Here is a 20977-nt window from a genome sequence, read left to right as displayed (position 1 = left end):
AGCAAAGAGCAATGCCACATTACAATGAGAGTTGTTTAACTATTAACAATCAAGTGATACAATCTTCCACATGCAAAGGTATTTTAGGAATTCAAATTGACCCTTCCCTCACATGGACAAACGAAATTGATGTGATCTGCTCAAAAATATCATCTAGACTATATCTACTATTAAAGATTAAAAAAAATTTAAATCCAGGCTGCAGAAAATTATTCTATATTGGTTTTATCTTGCCACTAATTGATTATTGTTGTTAAGTGTGGAGTAGTTGTAGCAGTGAGGATATTAAAATTACAAAAGAGAGCTGCTAGATTAATACTAGAAACCGACCCTTTCGCTCCGTCTTGCCCTTATTCAAACACTTAAACTGGTTGACAGTTGAACAGAGAATAAAATATCACAAGTTTGTGATGACAGTTAAGTGCATTAAAAATTATGCCCCATCATATCTAACTGACAAGTTTCATTATGTTTCAGACAGAAATACATACCCCTTGAGAAATGCTGTTCAAGGAAACATCATACTCCCTAAACCAAAAACAGAATTGTTCAATTTTTGTTTATCTATTCTAGACCGTTCATGTGGAATACTTTGCCAATATTGTGAAGAAATATTACAAATGTTAATTCTTTCAAATACAACATTTATAACAGATCATTTATTGAAATCAACCTAGCTGTATAAATAATATTAAAAACTGATTATGTCATCATGTTTATTTTTTCATCACATTTTATCAAGTTGTATTGAACATTATTATCATACTTGACTTTTTATACTAATGTATGCAATGTATATGTTTGCATTTTGTTTGATTTTCGACGATGAGGGCCTCAGGGAAGATTAGCTAAATGTGTAACTCTCTTAAAATAAAGTATTGTTGTTGTTGTTGTTATTCCACCATTGAAGATGCATTTAAATCACCAGGTGTGAGATACAGTATCTTTACAGTGTATTATTCTGTCAACTTTTTATGTTTAATAGGAGAATATTGAGACCAGACGTGAACAGCTTAACAGAGGAATTGAGGAGTTGTTTGAAGACCACGAGGGAAAACATCATCTGGTCCTTAGACCTCTAATATTTGTCAATGCTAAAGATCAAGCCGACCCAGAAATAGCAGTTCTGAAGAAAACAATAACAGAACTTACATTCGACCACCCATGCTGGGGTGAACGAATGCCCAATGCTTGTGTTCCACTAGAGCTAGAGATTGCTGAATTAGTGGCAGAAGGAAAACAAATAATGTCATTGGCTGAAGTTAAAGAATTAAATGCTATCAGCGAGGTGTCTGTCCTGTCCCCTGAGCAGTTGACTGATTTCCTACATTTTCATCATTCTCTGGGGAAGATTGTTTATTTCGATACCCCCCAGCTGAGAGATAATGTAATGATCAACCCTCTTCTTATGGTGGAAGTTATGAGATCTTTTATCACAGGTGTGTATGTATTTTCATTGTGTAGTGAATATATATATTGCAGGTAAAAATTTTCCAATATCCAAAAAGTGTTTACCTACCTTTTATTAGAGCGTGACAGACTGTTTATAATATCCTATACTAATATTTATGTTGGTATGTGAGAACTTTTATGTCATATGATTAGTAAAAGATTAATCTTTTTTTATCCACAGTGTTAAAAATTGTGAAATGCATGCAATTTTTTAACAGATTTCTGAATGAAAATGTTGTTTTTTAATTGGTGATGTACGGCAGCAGGCAACCGAGGAGTTTACTTAAATACTTAGATCAAATTTGAATTGTGTGGCGTCACTTTTATTATACTAGAGTTATGTCCCTTTAATTTATTAATGGGAAAATTGCTGAATATTTTGTTTCCATTTTCTTACTTAAGTTTGCCTCAACCAGGGACTTTCTATACTAACGGGACTCGTCTTTATTGATTTTAACTGATTACTCAGCCTCCTGTTCAAAGCTACCACCCAACAATAAACTTAGTTCTGATATACAATGCTAGTATATATTTGCGTACTTCACAGTACATTGTAATTGTATAATTATTATTAGTTGTATATATAAAATCTTATCTATAGCGATTTAAGATGACAAAAAATATAAGATTTTGAAAGAATGATGAAATATTTAACTGAGACGTATCGTTTTGAAGAACACCCCAGTTGTGTAAAATGGTTACTATATCACACAAGATGGCAGCAGGCCTCTACATTAACATTTTTTCTAACTTGTCCCTTCGGACAAGTGGCAAGAAAATCAGCTTGTCCGAACTCTTAACTCACTTGCCCGAATTCATAATTGAAAATCTAACATATTGATGATTTATGCAATAATAACACTTGGGCTTTGATTGTACCTAATAAAAGGAGCATTTTGTAATGTTATATGAATACCACATCAAAATACATTTCATTATTTCAGAATGAAAGTTTTTTTGCAAGACTGTGTTCTCTGACTCAATGTCACTATCATTTGTCAATCATTAAATCATCATTTCTTCCCAAACCACTACGTTCCCCTATGGACCTATTCATTCTTTAGTAGTGGTATGGGTTAAACCAAGGATGTAAATACACCTGGCCACCTTGAACATGTATATGAGTAAACCTTTTTAATTTATTGATGATGTCAAAACAAGCTTTTACAATTTATTTTGATTTGTATATGCATTGATATATGATCATAAAGTACATACACATTTCACTAAAACAATCTGCCTTTTTAGATTTTTTTTTTTTTTTATCTTAAATTTTTATATCATAGATCTTATCAAATAAAACCTCTTTTAATGTATTGTTATGCATAAAAGCAAAATTAAATGAAACATACTTTAGTTTAATATTTTAAAGTTGAGGTACAACTCCATATGGAGGTGCTCCTAATTCAAGGAAGCTTATACGAAGAATATACATTAACATTGGTTTCTTTCCCCTTACTTATATCCCCCTGGTCAATGGCTGCCAGCATGTTCAAAGACTCCAAATCAGAGACATATTATACAAGTTTTATATGTCTCTAGTTCAATCAATGAATAATTATTTCATTTAGTATAATCAATAAAACAATCATTCATATTTTTGGGAATGTATAAGTCTTGAATTTGATCAATTTTTATCTGACCTTGATTTTTCACTTGTCCCATCGGACAAGTAGTATGGTGAATCTACTTGCCCGACACCTGTGTCCACTTGTCCCGGACAATCGGACAAACGTTAATGTCGAGTCCTGGGCAGCCACTGAAAATTCAACGAACAAATTCCTCAAAGTTTAAAGATCAATATTTAAAAGACAAGAAATCTGTATATATAGTTTATTTGTAGTCATGTAAAATACTTTGTAAATGTGAAATGATTTACTATAAAGTCACGTGACATCAGCTACAGCCGAGATCAGTCTGATAATGTGTATAGATATCGTTATAAGTGACTAGTCCCGTTAGTATAGAAAGTCCCTGCCTCAACCAAACTTTATGAATTCTATACATAATGCTTATTACCACTAAACAAAAATCAAGTTTGAATTTTGGTGCCTTCCCTTTTACCATTCTAGAGTTATGCTTCTTAGAAATGGAAGCATGCAGAATTTTTCGTTTCTGTTCTCTTTCTTAAGTTTACTTCATCAAAATTTTATGAAACTTAAATATAATATATTTTTTTTCAATTTAAACTGAAACTGATATTTATTTAGTATTAAGGTATCGGTATAACTATAGAACTACATGGTTTCAAAATATAAGATATATTTGAACAATGCTAAAAAACTTTGAGAATGCAAGTAGTTCTATCTGGTTATGAGTTGATTTCCAACACAATTATGTTTTAAGAAAACAATGTGTAGTTTTTATATATTTAAACTGAAACTCTTATACTAGGCTTTTTATAGAAGGTGAATGTAGACATGCTTAGTGTGACATTCAGTTTCACTAAACTAACATACATTATTGTTTAGGGACCAGCTGATGCACCCCTAGGGTTACAAGATTTTTTCGATGTGTTGGTGGCCTTTGACTGCTTTCTGCATTTTGGTCAGGTAGTTGTCTCTTAAGCGCATTCCATGTTTGTATTTTCAATTTTGTTGCAGGATCAATGCATTTTGACCACAAATGAAACACAATTGCAAAATGGTATAAGTGCCCATATTGATGCCTAGTGTTAAAAATTATTCATTGGTTCCCATTTTTGAAATATTTGTCAAAAGATACAACAAGTTTTATACACAGATTTAAATGAAACTTGTATTTTAATGGAAGATATCCTGGATTAATCAATTGTCTGAAAGTCTGCAGACATTTATTCTTCATAATCATGAAATATCAACTATTAATACTTAGTTCTCCCATCATGTTGTATCTGTGTCACTTTCTATTTATATTAGGGAACAAATTTCATCCAGAAATGTCTGACCTCACCAATAGAGCAGAAATTCCTGCTAAATTAAACCAATAGTTCCAAACGGTGAAGTTGAAAGTAATTTTTACGGACACCATCACGAGTTGGTTGACTGTTATGAAATATTCGTTTCACAGATGATAACGGATTATGTCGTATCTATGGCAACGTCAGTTTATGAGTATGAATGTCCCTCTGTTATATTTCGCCCCTATTTTATAATATCATATTTGTCTGTTTGTCTTTTTCTTTTTTAGCCATGGCAATGTCAGTTTATGAGTTTAAATGTCCCTCTGGTGTATTTCGTCCCTATTTTATAATATCATATTTGTCTGTTTGTCTTTTTCTTTTTTAGCCATGGCAATGTCAGTTTATGAGTTTAAATGTCCCTCTGGTGTATTTCGTCCCTATTTTATAATATCATATTTGTCTGTTTGTCTTTTCTTTTTTAGTCATGGCGATGTCAGTTTATGAGTGTGAATATCCCTCTGGTATATCTCGCCCCTATTTTATAAATATCATATTTCATGTATTTGTCAAGGAAAAAAAACCACATTCAGTGTGTTTAACATAGTTGTCTTCTTTATATATACGATCACAGCTTGGGAACTTACCTCCAAATTAATAAATTACCCACCGAAAAGGATCACAGCTTGGGAACTTACCTCAAAACTAATAAAACATGTAGAAACCATGCAAACATTTGAAAACTCACAGTTTTCCCACAGCACATGCAAGCCTTGTTTCAGATTATTTTCTTCCAAATGGTAAACAATTCACTGCAATCTGTATACCCTATGTACATATCTTTATGTGGAATATTTCGATTTATTTTATACAGACTATGATTTTCAAATCCTGATATAAAAGACATTCAATTTAAATATTAGAATAAATTGTTTTTTCCAGTGATGATCTAAGTGAGCGATACAAATTGTTTGATCATGTAGCTTTTATAGACCGGTATTACCTCATAATATAAACTATATATTAAGTCTGATAACATCTTCTTTATTTCATATTTATAGATGTTGCATTTTGGCCCAAAGAAAATAAAACAAGGAAAACCTTCAAAAAGATGTCTGAAAATGGAATGATACAAAAAGTAGACCTCTACCAGATTTGGGAACAAGAAGAATTCCGTCAGATTTTACCATTTAAAGAGTACATATTTGATATGCTGATACATCTAGATATCGTATCCGAACAACGGAGATATGATACAAAAACAGGAAGTCGTCTACCAATAGATAACTTCTTTGTACCCTGTATGCTTACACAAAGAAATAATACAGATTACTTGACAAAAGAATGTACACCAGAGAGGACTGTAAGTTTGGCCTTTGTTTTCAAAGGAACCATCATACCTCCAGCCTTACCAAACCGTCTCATATGTGCATGTCTGAGTATGTGGACATTAAAAGAATACCAAGGACGAAAACTTATGTTTTCTGGGTTTGTTGGGTTATCATTTGATAAAGAGCATGATATTGTTGTCTGTGTAGAAGGCAACAAGATCTTACTGTACCTAGTCCACAAGCGCTCCAAGGGCCTGATAATACCTGAAATAGCCACCAGTGTCCGGGATTGTTTGTTTGTTACTTTGGAGAGAATATCTGAATTTTATCAGTCAACTATCCACTGTAAAGTCGACAACAAGTTACCATTCCACACTGAGTATTCCTGCTCAAAATTAAACTGTTTTACTCCAGAAGAAAATATGGTTGTAGATACAGAGGAATGTCTTTGCGAACATGGTGAAAACATTAAGCACAACTGGAGAGTTTGGAATCAGAAACTGGTATGTACTTTACTCTAATTATATTCATATTGAATAATTTCTTATGATGCATAAAAGACAGATATTTATGGACATTATATAGTTGGTTTGTTTCTTTATATAGAAATAAGTAAAAGAACAAATAAAAAAAGAACTCCAAGGAAAATTCGGAATGGAAAGTCCCTTATCAAATAGCAAAATGTAAAGCTCAAACATAAAAGAAAAATAATACATGTACAAGGACAATTTTATTCATCAGTATGATAACAATTATTTTTTTCAACTCTAGCTTTTCTAAATCGATACAAATGCATAAACTGTCTACAGTGTATCTACAGTGATCACTGGCCTAGGCGTTTTACTATTTTTTGGGGAAAGACGGCTTTAAGCCATCAATCCCCCTATGGGGTTGACCAGAGTGACATCTCCTCACATCATTCATTTTGTTTTTATAGTGTGGAAAACCCCCCAACAAATCTTACTGAGATTGATGATATGGAGACACACAAATGAATAGATTGACTTTTAATAAACACTTTTTTACACATTTCCCTTCTGTTTCTCGTGAAATAGTCATATTTTGTGCTCTCCTTTACACTATTTACGTTTCTTTTAAAATTCGTAAAAATCGGTATGACGAGATATTCTTAATATATCCAACCTACATTATATTATAGTGACGTCATTGTTGGAATGCCACACTACGCAGAAGCAAGGATATCCTTCACTGGTTATTTAAATCATTCTCAGAATCGTGTACTAATTCAAAATTGGTATTTGTTAAATATAAACATAACATGCAATTTAATTAGTAGGTCAACAACTTTCAAAGTAAACAAAGTCTGTGGGGATATATGAGATTGGGGAGAGAAACTATTTTTTTCTGTAAAATTCTGTTCTGAGAATCTTCCTCCAATGCAGGAGCACCTCAATTGATGAGTAATTATCCACTAAAATAAGAGTTAATGTATCTGAACACTTAAAATGTGACATTTGGTATATGATTAGTAGTCTTCCATTAAAACTAAATTTGTGTACCAACATAAACATTGTAATGGTAAAAAAAAATTGAAATTAAAAATGTTGCATTCTGTATTTAAACCTTTTTATTCATGAAAATTAAATATATTTCAAAATGAAGGATCTGGAAACAAGCTTCTCACAGTTTACATCAATTATATTGTTTGTTATTAGTACCTGTATCCCTATGATGAGAGTTGTAACTGGGAACTTAAATATTGTACATTTAAAACTGAATAGATTTTTCAGTCCTAACTTTCTTGAGAAAAAAATCTTAGAGTACTGTCACAAAAAATGGAAAATGGCCCTAGCCTGCAGTTCAGTGGTACACAATTAAGATTTCAAAAAATTGTAATTGTTGTTAAATGACAGAATTCAGTTGAATTTTAGATAATTAACTTTCAACTTTTCGAATGTTTAGATTTAGAAGATGCAGATCTCTTCCATTGGTCCAAATTGAATCCTAAACTAAGGAAAGGAAAGGAAATTACATTAAACAACAATTGATTTTAATATTGTCAACCTGTTCTTTGTTTTCATTCTTTATATAAAAACTATCAAAAAATACCCCTCCCCCCCAATTTTTTTTTTAAAATACAGAAACAAGGGCCGTCTTTCTCCTCATGGCTATTCAGCTCTTTGATTGTTAGCCTAGGGTTGCCAGTTTTTTATGGTTCTCCTCATGTTCTCCAGCTCCATCCACCTATAAAAACTGATCGCTAAAATAAATCAAAGTGTGCTTCCAATTAATTTTGTGATAAAAAGAAACACTCAATCCTCTGAAGAAACACTCAACCCCTCAATCCTCTGAAGAAACACTCAACCCCTCAATCCTTTGCAGCATATGATGTACAATTATTTTAATGTGAGATGCTACTGCGGTAGAAACACTCAACCCCTCAATCTTTTGAAGAAACACTCAATCCTTTGCAGAAACACTAAACCCCTCAATCCTTTGCAGCATATGTTGTACAAAAAAAACCACTCAACCCATCAATCCTTTGAAGAAACACTCAACCCCTAAATCTTTTATAGAATCATTCAACCCCTCAATCCTTTGAAGAAACACTCAAAAAGCCCTAAATCCTTTGAAGAAACACTCAAAAAGCCCTCAATCTTTTGAAGAAACACTCAACCCCTCAATCCTTTGAAGAAACACTCAACCCCTAACTCCTTTGAAGAAACACTCAACCCCTCAATCCTTTGAAGAAACACTCAACCCCTCAATCCTCTGAAGAAACACTCAACCCCTCAATCCTCTGAAGAAACACTCAACCCCTCAATCCTTTGAAGAAACACTCAACCCCTCAATCCTCTGAAGAAACACTCAACCCCTCAATCCTCTGAAGAAACACTCAACCCCTCAATCCTTTGAAGAAACACTCAACCCCTCAATCCTCTGAAGAAACACTCAACCCCTCAATCCTCTGAAGAAACACTCAACCCCTCAATCCTCTGAAGAAACACTCAACCCCTCAATCCTTTGAAGAAACACTCAACCCCTCAATTATTTGAAGAAACATTCAACCCCTCAATCCTTTGCATCATATGATGTACAAAAGAAACACTCAACCCCTCAATCCTCTGAAGAAACACTCAACCCCTCAATCCTCTGAAGAAACACTCAACCCCTCAATCCTTTGAAGAAACACTCAACCCCTCAATCCTCTGAAGAAACACTCAACCCCTCAATCCTTTGAAGAAACACTCAACCCCTCAATCCTCTGAAGAAACACTCAACCCCTCAATCCTCTGAAGAAACACTCAACCCCTCAATCCTTTGAAGAAACACTCAACCCCTCAATCCTCTGAAGAAACACTCAACCCCTCAATCCTCTGAAGAAACACTCAACCCCTCAATCCTGTGTAGCATATGATATATACAATTATTTTATAGTGGGATGCTACTGCGGTTAAAACTAGTGCATAAGTTATGCCAAACTTTTGTGTTGAAAGTAGTTCTTTCAACTTAAACAGTTTGTTTTACGCTAAATACATATTTCATGTTAGATCTGTGTGAAAAGGAAATACATGAATGAATAACCATATGTTAAACAATGTCTAAAACCAAATGATCAAATGAGTTTTTAAACCAACGGTATTCAATTATATAATAGACATGATTAATGACACTCTTAAATTTATATTCCATCTGTTATTTGTTCATAACTTTTTCGAGTATAATTAACAGCAATGCCAGTGTAGCAATTATTTGATAAAACCCCTAATCAATGTGCTGTAATTCACAGACACAGTGTAATGAATAGTATACATTAGGCCCAGACATATTGAGCAGAATGATGTTTAAATCTCGAAAATTCATTTACAACTTACAAACTGAAGTAAAAAACACAAAACTGAGAGAATCTTTCGAACTACAAAAAGAGACCAGTTGCTATACATGATGATGTTCTTTTCTTATGCCTGCTTCAACCACCATGCAAATTTACACTTACTCAAAATGTCATAATAGGTAGGACAACACGATCAGTGTATTAAAAGGTCGCACAACAAACCATACAATCCCTCCAAAAAAGTCAGATAAAGGTATTTGTGGTAGCCTCATTGGTGTAACTTTGTAATTCCAAATATTATGATTAATATGAAAACAAGACGATGTTGTATGATTGCCAATGAGAAAGCTCTCCACCAGAGATCAATTGACAAAGTCGCAATGCTAGGTCGTGATATGGCTTTCACTAATCAGAAAAAAACATACCATATATTCAACTATAAAGGGCCCTGAAAAGACAGATGTAAATCATTTCTAGTCTAACATTATAATAACATATAACTTAGAAGCAGATTTCTTGGTTTTCTTGGTATTTTAGCCGGATAACGTTAGATACGAATACTTGTAGAATAATAAAAAGATTTTTTTTTTCCTTATAGGAACAAATGCAGTGTGATCCTAGTTGTCCAGGTAAATGTATCGACTATTCCTTTTTCTGTTAAAAGATCTCAAAAATATCATAATTCCTTCTCAAGTAAAATATGTTTCTTAGAAGTATGACGTAAATCCCAAAATAATCCTGGTATTTATGATGAGTTTATATGCATGATATATATAAGAGTAGGCTAGCATATAAACCTTTACTGTTTTTGTCATGATTTCACTACTCCATGTTGGTTCAAAGTTGGTTGGCTTGCTTACCAATATTGTTAGGATGTTTACTAAAAAGTAAAATCACAAAAATGCTAAACTCCAAGGAAAATTCAAAATGGAGAGTCTCTTATCAAATGGCAAAATCAAATGATAAAACCCATCAAACGAATGGACAACAACTGTCATATTCCTGACTTAGTACAGACGTTTTCAAATGTAGAAAATGGTGGATTAAATCTGGTTTTATAGTGCAAAAAAGCATCTTTATGTTATTGTATATAACTTGATATGATAAGACAAGGCATATTTATTAATAAGGGAGTTAACTCATGTACAGTTTGGATGTGATTTTTTTTTTAAATTTTGATTCTATTTTCACTTTTATAAACTCATCATAGATACCAGGATTAAATTTTGTTTTTACGCCAGACGCGCGTTTCCTCTACAAAAGACTCATCAGTGACGCTCGAACCTATAAAAGTTTATCAGGCCAAATAGAGTTCGACGTTGAAGAGCATTGTTGTAGAAATTGGTGTTTTATAAGCGTATAATTTGAAACATTGAACTGCATGTATGTCTTAAGATAAACGTAACTGAAAATTGCTTAGTTATAGAGTGTTTAGATTTTATGGGTAGATATAAAAAATGGTTTGCAATGTTGTCAACATCAATACTTTAGTAGGTATAAAGGTAACACATAAGTCGTATTATAGAAGCTGTTTGACAAACACAAGTAATAATATTTACATAATTCTAACATGCCTTACTCGAGTCGTGTTTTAAAAAAAAGGGCCCAAATAAGCATTTTCCTGGTTTTCGCACTATAAAAGAGGGACAAAAGATACCAAAGGGACAGTCAAACTCATAAATCTAAAACAAACTGACAACGCCAGTTTAAGTAAATAAAATGCTAAGAAATTTTGACACAAGGTTTATGACCACAAAAGGAAGGTGAGGATTGATTTTGGAAGTTTTGGTTCCAATTGTTTGGGAATTAGGGGCCAATAAAGGACTTAAAAAAGCATTATTCTTGGTTTTTGTCGAGCCTGCAACTTTTGTTGCAGAAAGCTCGACATAGGGATAGTGATCCGGCGGCGGTGGCGTTAGCTAACTTCTTAAAAGCTTTATATTTTAGAAGGTGGAAGACCTGGATGCTTCATACTTTTTATATAGATGCCTCATGTTACGAAGTTTCCGTCAGTCACATGTCCAATGTCCTTGACCTCATTTTGATGGTTCAGTGACCACTTGAAAAAAAAGTTCAGATTTTTTGTAATGTTGAATTCTCTCTTATTATAAGTAATAGGATAACTATATTTGATATGTGCGTACCTTGCAAGGTCCTCAGTTTTCACTTGACCTCAACCTCATTTCATGGATCAGTGAACAAGGTTAAGTTTTGGTGGTCAAGTCCATATCTCATATACTATAAGCAATAGGGCTAGTATATTCGGTGTATGGAAGGACTGTAAGGTGTACATGTCCAACTGGCAGGTGTCATCTGACCTTGACCTCATTTTCATGTTTCAGTGGTTATAGTTACATTTTTGTGTTTTGGTCTGTTTTTTTCATACAATATGTAATAGGTCTACTATATTTGTTGTATGGAATGATTGTAAGGTGTACATGTATAGCGGGCAAATGTCATGTGACCTTGACCTCATTTTCATGGTTCAGTGGTTATAGTTAAATTTTTGTGTTTTGGTCTGTTTTTTTCATGCTATAAGCAATAGGTCAACTATATTTGGTGTATGGAAATATTTTATGCTCTTTATGTCAGTAGCGCAGGTTTCTTTTGACCGTGACCTCATTTTCACGGTTCATTGCACAGTGTTAAGTTTTTGTGATTTGGTCTTTTCTTCTTAAACTATAAGTAATAGGTCAACTATATATGTTGTATAGAAGCATTGTTAGCTGTACATGTCTGCCTGGTATTGTTCATCTGACCTTGACATCATTTTCATGGTTCATTGGTCTTTGTTTAGTTATCTTGGTTAATGTTAAGTTTATGAGACAGTTGTAATAAAGCTTTATACTTAGGACTATCAACATAATATAAATGATTAGTATAGAAGGCGAGACATTTCAGCGTGTGCACTCTTGTTGCACAATAACTTTAGTATAAGTAAATAGAAACCAATGAAATTTAAACATAAGGTATAACACGAAAGGAAGGTTGGGATTGATTTTGGGAGTTGAGATCCCACCAGTTTAGGAATTATGGGCCAAAAAGGGCCCAAATAAGCATTCTTTGTCCAGAATAGTAGTTGAATCAACTTAAATCATTGTTTTATACAATATACAATGTATATTCACTTTTACTACCAACTGATAAATTAAAACAATCTTTACCATTCAGTGATAACAATTAATTTTTTACATTTTAATATTTTATGATGTATTTAAATGAGTAGTTATTGTAGTAATTTGAATTGAGATCAGTTTTGGAATAAGGGAAAGGGGGATGTGAAAAAAAATTGGGGGGGGGGGAGGGTCAATTTTTCTCATTTCAGATGTCATAAATAAAAAGAAAATTTCTTCAAACATTTTTTGAGAGGATTAATATTCAACAGCATAGTGCATTGCTCAAAGGTAAAAAAACAAAGTTTAAGTTTATTACTCCACATTCATTCTGTGTCAGAAACCTATGCTGTGTCAACTATTTAATCACAATCTAAATTTAGAGCTGAATCCAGCGTGAATGTTGTGTCCATACTTGCCCCAACCGTTCAGGGTTCAACCTCTGCGGTCGTATAAAGCTGCGCCCTGCGGAGCATCTGGTTTATATTTTTTATACGACTGCAAGAAAAGAAAATGGGATCGTAAAATGCTATCATGTCCTCATCGGCGTCATTGTCTGTGTCGTCGTCCATTTTGTTTCTCAATAACTTTAGTTTAAGTGTATAGATCTCTTTGAAATTCAAGCAAAAGGTTTAATACCCCAACAGGAAAGTTGAGATGGTATTTGGGGGTGATGGTCTCAACCGTTTAGGAATTAGGGTTAAAAATTGTGCCCAAACAATAATTTTTCTAGTTTCAGAACAATAACTTGTGTATAAGTATTTTGATTGCTCTGAAATTGTACCTCAAGGTTCCATACCACAAGTTAAAGATTGGGATTCATGGAAGGGGTAATCTGTTCTGGAATTTAGGGTCAAAAGGGTCTAAAACAATTATTTTTCTATTTTTCAGACAATAATGCTTGTTTTAGTACACTGATGTCTCTTTTTGAAAACAACTGGGTCAATTTGAATCAAACCTGGCCATACTCATCAGTATAATTACTACCTATATTTGTAGCCAATATTGACTAAAAGTGTTCTAGTAATGTATCGTCACATTTACATAATTATTACTATCTATTCACAATGTTTACGTTTTATACAACTTGTAGGTTTGAGTGAATATTCTTTAGATCAAATTCCAAGTAACCCCGAGTTGCTTCGTCTTTCTGGTAATTGTGAGGAAGACTTGATACATGAATTAGCACTTCGTCTTGGAATGGAAGAGATAGATTGGAGAAATATTTGCAAGAATTACACAGGAAATACAGAGATGGTCAAGTTTTTGACACTTATTCACTTGAAAGAGAATTATTCAATATGTTTTGGAGATCTAGACAAAAGTTTGCAAGAAATGAAAATAACAACACACACATTATGCATGGTAAGCTAAATTATGGTCACTTCAAAGTATATTAGCCCTGATTTTGACAACATCAAATCCAAGTTTTAGAGCTGCTTACATCAAAGTTATGTACTTAAATTTCACAATTAGATTGCTGGAATGTTTACATAAACTACAGAAGTGTCAATAATTGATATTTAATATCGTGTTACATAACTATTAATGATATTTCATTAAATATGCTTCGGGTTTATTTCCCAAGCTTTGCCGACACAGCAGGAGAAATGACCAAGATGTATATAGATATAAACATGTGCTATTTGTTTTCTAAATTATTGGATAACTTTTTTAGCTCACCTGGCCCGAAGGGCCGAGTGAGCTAATGCCATCACTTTGCGTCCGTCGTCGTCTGTCGTCGTAAACTATTTCAAGAATCTTCTTTTCTGAAACTACTAGGCCAAATACTTCCAAACTTTAACTGAATGTTCCTTAGGGTATCTAGTTTATAAATTGCATCCGAAGTTTTGATCTATCAACAAACATGGTCGCCATTGCTAAAAATAGAACATAGGGGTCAAATGCAGTTTTTGGCTTATATCTCAAAAACGAAAGCATTTAGAGCAAATTTGACATGGGGGTAAAAATGTTCATTAGGTCTAGATCTATCAGCCCTGAAATTTTCAGATGAATCAAACAACCCATTGTTGGGTTGCTGCCACTTAATTGGTAATTTTAAGGAAATTTTGCAGTTTTTGGTCATTATCTTGAATATTATTATAGATAAAGATAAACTGTAAACAGCAAAAATGATCAGCAAAATAAGATCTACAAATAAGTTAATATGACCAAAATTGTCAATTGACCCCTTTAGGAGTTAGTGCCCTTTATAGTCAATTTTTAACCATTTTTCAATAATCTTCATTAACTTTTACAAAAATCTTCTCCTCTGAAACTACTAGGCCAAATACTTCCAAACTTTAATTGAATGTTCCTTAGGGTATCTAGTTTATAAATTGTAACCGAAGTTTTGATCTATCAACAAACATGGTCGCCATTGCTAAAAATAGAATATAGGGGTCAAATGCAGTTTTTGGCTTATATCTCAAAAACGAAAGCATTTAGAGCAAATCTGACATGGGCTTTAAATGTTCATTAGGTGGAGATCTATCAGCCCTGAAATTTTCAGATGAACCAAACAACCCATTGTTGGGTTGCTGCCACTTAATTGGTAATTTTAAGGAAATTTTGCAGTTTTTGGTCATTATCTTGAATATTATTATAGATAAAGATAAACTGTGAACAGCAAAAATGATCAGCAAAGTAAGATCTACAAATAAGTTAATATAACCAAAATTGTCAATTGACCCCTTAAGGGGTTATTGTCCTTTAATGACAATTTTTCACAATTTGTTCATCATATTTGCTAACTTTAAAAAAATTTCTCCTCTAAAACTACTCAACCAAATTCAACCAAACTTCAACTGAATGATCAGTAGGGTGTATAAAATAAAGTTTGTGTTTTATTTTCTATTTCGTCAAAAAACATGGCCGTCATGGCTAAAAATAGAACATAGGATAAAATGCAGTTTTTGGCTTATATCTCAAAAACTCCAGCATTTAGAGCAAATAAGACAAGAAGTTAAAGTATTTATTTGGTCAAGGTCTACCTGTCCTGAAATTTTCAGCCGAATTGGGTAACTGTTTTTTCAGGTATAATGCCCCTGAATTGATGATTTTAAAGAAATTTTGCAGTTTTTGGTTATTACCTTGAATATTATTATAGATACAGATAAACTGTTTATAGCAAAAATGTTAAGCAAAGTAAGATCTACAAATAAGTCAATTTGACCAAAATTGTCAATTGACCCCTTAAGGAGTAATTGCCCTTTAAAGTTATTTTTTTTACAATTTGTTCATCATGATGACTTACTTTAAAAAATCTTCTCCTTTGAAATTGCTGTATCAATTTCAGCCAAACTTAGGCTAAATGAGTTTCAGAGTATCTAGTATAAATTTTATATTTTATTTCCCTGTATGTCAAGAAACATAGCTCCTATGGCTAAAATAGAACAGGAGAAAATTATTTATTTTTTTTGCTTTTGAAGAAAATAGGACGATTCAAAGAACATTTAAATAAATTGAAAAGCCAAAATAATCATTGATGAGATATTTAACCAAAACAATTAAGGTGAGCGATTCAGGCTCTTGAGAGCCTCTTGTTTTTTAAATAAACGGTCATTCTTGACGCCATTTATCAAATTATGTAAACATAACAAAGTACAACAAATGCCTCCATATTATTCGAAAATGGTCCTAAAATAATGGCGATATTATACACATGTTTTTACATCTGTATGACAAAACAATGCTGATGATACGTATTCGTGAATTGAATTTGGGCAATCATTAAAGATACACCGGAAGAAGAATATCAAATAGTAAGAATGTGATTTAACAACTTCTAAGTTTGCAGATCTCATCATAAATGCTTATACAGTTTATACGACTTCATTTTCAGGTCAGGAGAAGAAAACAAGTGAAATCTAGTGAGTAAACTGTATCTTAAGATATTCAAGTACTAGTATTTTTGTTTTACTGTACTGTCAACAGAAATGATGCTTAACAGTGACTTTATTAACCCGTGGTCAAACGTAGTGTGGGCTTTGCTATAGTGCTGTGTCCCTCTATTCATTCTGCTTATTAACTAATGTCTTATAGTAACATCAGTTTAAAATCATAGAAACTGCATATGTTATTAAGTAATGCACATATTCTCATAGAAATTAAGTTGACAGAAGAAGCATAAGCATGAATTGTGTTGGTTAACTGTTGTGTTTAGGAAAAACACAAACAGGACCTTATATTGAAAGTGATGTCAATTTATGGGCAGTTTATTCTTATAATCACTTGGTCATTATTTTTTACTCTTACTTAAGACCAATGATTTGGCTAGTGATCATGTATGCCCCTTTGATTTCTTGTCATTCACTGAGATAACACATGGTAGTGTCCACTTGTAGTCTGTTTGTGAAGAAAGTAAATTTTCAGAGGCTGTTTACAAGGGAAGTAAGATGACTAAAAAGGACCTAGAAAAATCCTTGAAAGGTCCGTTTTGCTTGAGGGAACTTTATTTCAGTAATAATTTCCAAACATATCAACAAATACTTGTAATAGAAAAAACGTTTGATTTGAATCATGCCAGCTGAAAAAACTAACTGCGCTAATAATAATTGTTCATTCTCTGATAAGCATTTTACAACCAGCACTTTCAGAAAGAGGGGCTACAGATACCAGAGGGACTTTCAAACTCATCGGTCGAAAATAAACTGACAATGTCGGGGCTAAAAAAGACAAGGACAAACAGAAACACAATAGTATACAAAACAAAACACAGAAAACTAAAGACTATAAGCAACATGAACACCACTTACCATTGTGTGTGATCTAAGGTGTGCCAGAAGGGTACGCAGAACCTGCTCCTCACGAGGCACCCATCATGTTGTTCATGTCATCTAAAACCAGTCCTAGATAATATAATGATTGTTTAAAACATCATTTGCAGGAAAAGATTTTTTCTGGATTTCTGGCAGTGTAACGGCCTGATTGAATAGTGATTAATGTATAATTTGCAAAAAGTTTGAATACGAATACAAGAAAAACATATGTTTAGAATCGAGTCAGTAAACATGGTAAATACCATTTGACACTAAAAGTTGATCGAGATTCAGGAAATCTTGTTGTTTTAATAAAGCAAGGACAAGGTGTTTAAACAGTTCCTTTTAGACTAATGTCCATGAATCCATGTAAAATTATTCACTTACATATATTATTTAAATATAAATTTTCTTATAGGAATTCCAGACGATATATTAGATTGTATCCCTACAGATGAAATTTTAGACAAGCTAGCACCACAGATTGGAAAAATGGTTTTTCAACTTGGAACAGAACTCGGATTGTCCATAGCAGATTTAGAAAATATCGACAAATGTAGTCCCAATTTGACAGCCCAAAATAAGGAAGTGTTATTTACTTGGAGAAAAGACAGATCAGTAAAACCTACAATACGGGTCATTACACAAGCTTTAGTTAATATAAGAAAAGGTGTACGTTGTTTAGAGGAGGTTGTAAAGAACATAGATGCAAAAACATTAAGAGCTGTGGAAATTGTTACAGGTAATAATATGCTGCGACAGAAAACATGCATGGAAGCTTTTCAGTAGCTTTTTATTTACAGAATAGGTAGCATTCGTAAATGAATATTAATCTGAAATTTGATTATTCCGTCATGTTTAGTCTCCCAGTCAATTTTTAGTCATACCAACTGCCGTTCATTCAGTTTTATTAAAATTGCTTGCAGTAAACTCAGTAGCTTTTCAGAAAATTAAGTATACAGATGGCATCTTGAATCAACTAGGAATCTCTTTAAAACTATTTGTATATCTTTGCCTCTAGTTGTTAAAGTTGTTTTGTTGGTTTTTTTTGGGGGGGATGATTTAATTTCTTTGGAAAGTAATAATAGTATTGATATACTACTCTTGTGAAGTAATGCACTCAATTTTTTTTTCATTTGTTATGACCTGCGTTTTTTTTGTTAAGGGTTGGTTTATGTCAATTCAATTCATATATATGTGTCAGAAAATGTTTGGATATTTTAAGTTCTATATTTAGAACCAATCTTGAAAACTAACCTTTCTTTATCCTGTGACAGTTGTGTAAATGGAACATATAAAATCCAAATATAAAAGGCACTTTAAGCTTAACTCGTCAGATTGATACTAAAAAGACCGTTTCTATGTATGCAGGCATTTGTTTTTTTTAGCATTTCAGTGTTTCTGTCGTTCCATTGTTTTCCTCATATAGTTGATGTGTTTCCCTCAGTTTTGGTTTGTGACCTTGATTTGTTTTCACTTAATCGATTTATGACTATTGAACAGCGGTTTACTACTGTTGCCTTTATGAGACAAAGCAAACAAACAAATAACAGAAACACTCAAGCATAAAGTACTGATCAGCTAGTTAAAAAACATTAACAACTAATTAAAGAAAAATGTACTCGAGACAAAATATCAATCAATACACATCAAATTTAGTTGGATAACGGCATAAACACTGTAGGAAAACTTGACATAACATATCTATTTTACTGTGAATATCACTTTATATATCTATGTACATTTTCGGGAGTTTGCTTCTTATACAGGAATATCATATCTGTGGGCTAAAGTTGAATGTTCTTCCAAAGAATTAGATACTGTCTTGAGAGTTTGAGCTGTGCTCAACTTTCAAATTCCATATTTTGTATGCGTGTAATTTCAAAACTTCAACTAAAGTTCAGACTTTTCATTTGCTTGACAATACCAATTTTGAAAAGAAATCAGTAAATGCAGTATGCTAACTGAATACAAAATATAATCATTTTGATATTTTAAGTCAACTTACATGCTACAGTACTTGCAACCTTAGGCGTTACTATTTCAGCGATCAATCAGCGGTCATCGATCAGTCACCGATCAGTCAAGTTCGCGTCAAACTCACGTCAGCAATCCGTCAGACTTATAGTAAAAGTAATTGACTGATCGGACGGATAGTACCGATCGACCTTGATGACGGATTGAACTTTAATACGTCACATGATGAACTAATACAAATTACGGAATCTTAGTTTCGTTAAATTTTTATTAAAATGGCGACTCGTGAAAATCGAACGTTCAATGATACATTTTGTTTATTAATTATTTAGCAAAGTTATATGAATTGAAATGAAAAGAAATGTACAGATAAAACCTAATTTAAAATACCATCATTAAATAATGGTCTTTTTCGTTTTATTTAGGTTATATATTTTCAAACCCGGCGAGTGTCTACATCGCGAAATGAAAGGATCAGTTATTGAAAAATGTAGTCTATTTTTTTCAATATTTTAAATTTTTGTATCCTTATCATCATAAAATTAAAATCATAATCATGGACTTTCTATATTCTCGTCACAATCGAAGCCTTTAAAATAACAAATTACAAAAATAACTACTCCTTAACAATAAAAAGTACAAAAATCCAATGGTGGTAAACATAAATACATTCCTTAAAAAGAAAGAAATAATTTTAAGCAGATTTATTCTTGAATAATTCAAATTTTCTACAAAAATCATATGAAAATCACTTATAACAACTGATTGCAATTGAAATTACAAAATTTTCCAATATGAGAAGAAATATTTGCATTTTGGCAACGTGTACAAAAAAATAATATCTTTTTCCTTAAAGTAAACATAATTTATGAAGAACAACCAATCCTGATGAACAAAAAGTACTCAAATCATATGACGGTTAATAAATTGTATCAAAATAAATCAATTACTGCATTCTTATTCCACAAAAATAAAAGTTTAAGTATTTTAATTCTCATTATATCTCAATTCTGATTAGAAGACTTGTCTCAAGATGGTAAAAAAAACTGATTTCAAATAAAATAGTATCATTTTTGATAAAAAGAAGAATAGTTTTGGTTATTTTAAACAATGCGAATAAAATTTTAGTATGATTTTTCTGATATTCTTTTAATTTTATGTAAAAAACTATTCTAAACTATAAAAAGTACAAAAATTTAATGGCGGTCAATAATTTTCAGTAAAATGAAGAAATATTTGCATTTTAGGCAACGCGTACAAAAATTTAGTATCTTTTTCCTTAAAGTAAGCATATTTTATGAAGAACAGCCAATCTTGATGTACAATAAGTACTCAAATCATATGACGGTTAATAATTTGTATCAAAATAAATCAATAACTGCATTCTTATTCCACAAAAATAAAAGTTTAAGTATTTTAATTCTCATTATATCTCAATTCTGATTAGAAGACTTGTCTCAAGATGGTAAAAATAACTGATTTCAAATAAAATAGTATCATTTTTGATAAAAAGAAGAATAGTTTTGGTTATTTTAAACAATGCGAACAAAATTTTAGTATGATTTTTCTGATATTCTTTTAATTTTATGAAAAAAAACTATTCTAAACTATAAAAAGTACAAAAATTTAATGGCGGTCAATAATTTTCAGTAAAATGAAGAAATATTTGC

General features: G+C 32.2%; 1 protein-coding gene across 1 annotated transcript in view; it reads left to right on the top strand.

Moving 5' to 3' along the window:
- Nucleotides 1-20977, top strand: part of LOC139493891 (uncharacterized) — a 42432-nt gene that overhangs the window by 15185 nt on the left and 6270 nt on the right. Inside the window, exons 5-10 of the mRNA XM_071282056.1 lie at nt 986-1439; nt 5392-6164; nt 10056-10086; nt 13664-13935; nt 16415-16442; nt 17749-18072. Of these exons, the coding sequence (XP_071138157.1) occupies nt 986-1439; nt 5392-6164; nt 10056-10086; nt 13664-13935; nt 16415-16442; nt 17749-18072 (1882 nt within the window). The remainder of the gene's footprint in view (nt 1-985; nt 1440-5391; nt 6165-10055; nt 10087-13663; nt 13936-16414; nt 16443-17748; nt 18073-20977) is intronic.

This window comes from Mytilus edulis, chromosome 11, assembly GCF_963676685.1.
Source record: "Mytilus edulis chromosome 11, xbMytEdul2.2, whole genome shotgun sequence".
Classification (NCBI taxonomy): domain Eukaryota; kingdom Metazoa; phylum Mollusca; class Bivalvia; order Mytilida; family Mytilidae; genus Mytilus; species Mytilus edulis.
This window is presented reverse-complemented; position numbering and strand designations above follow the sequence as displayed.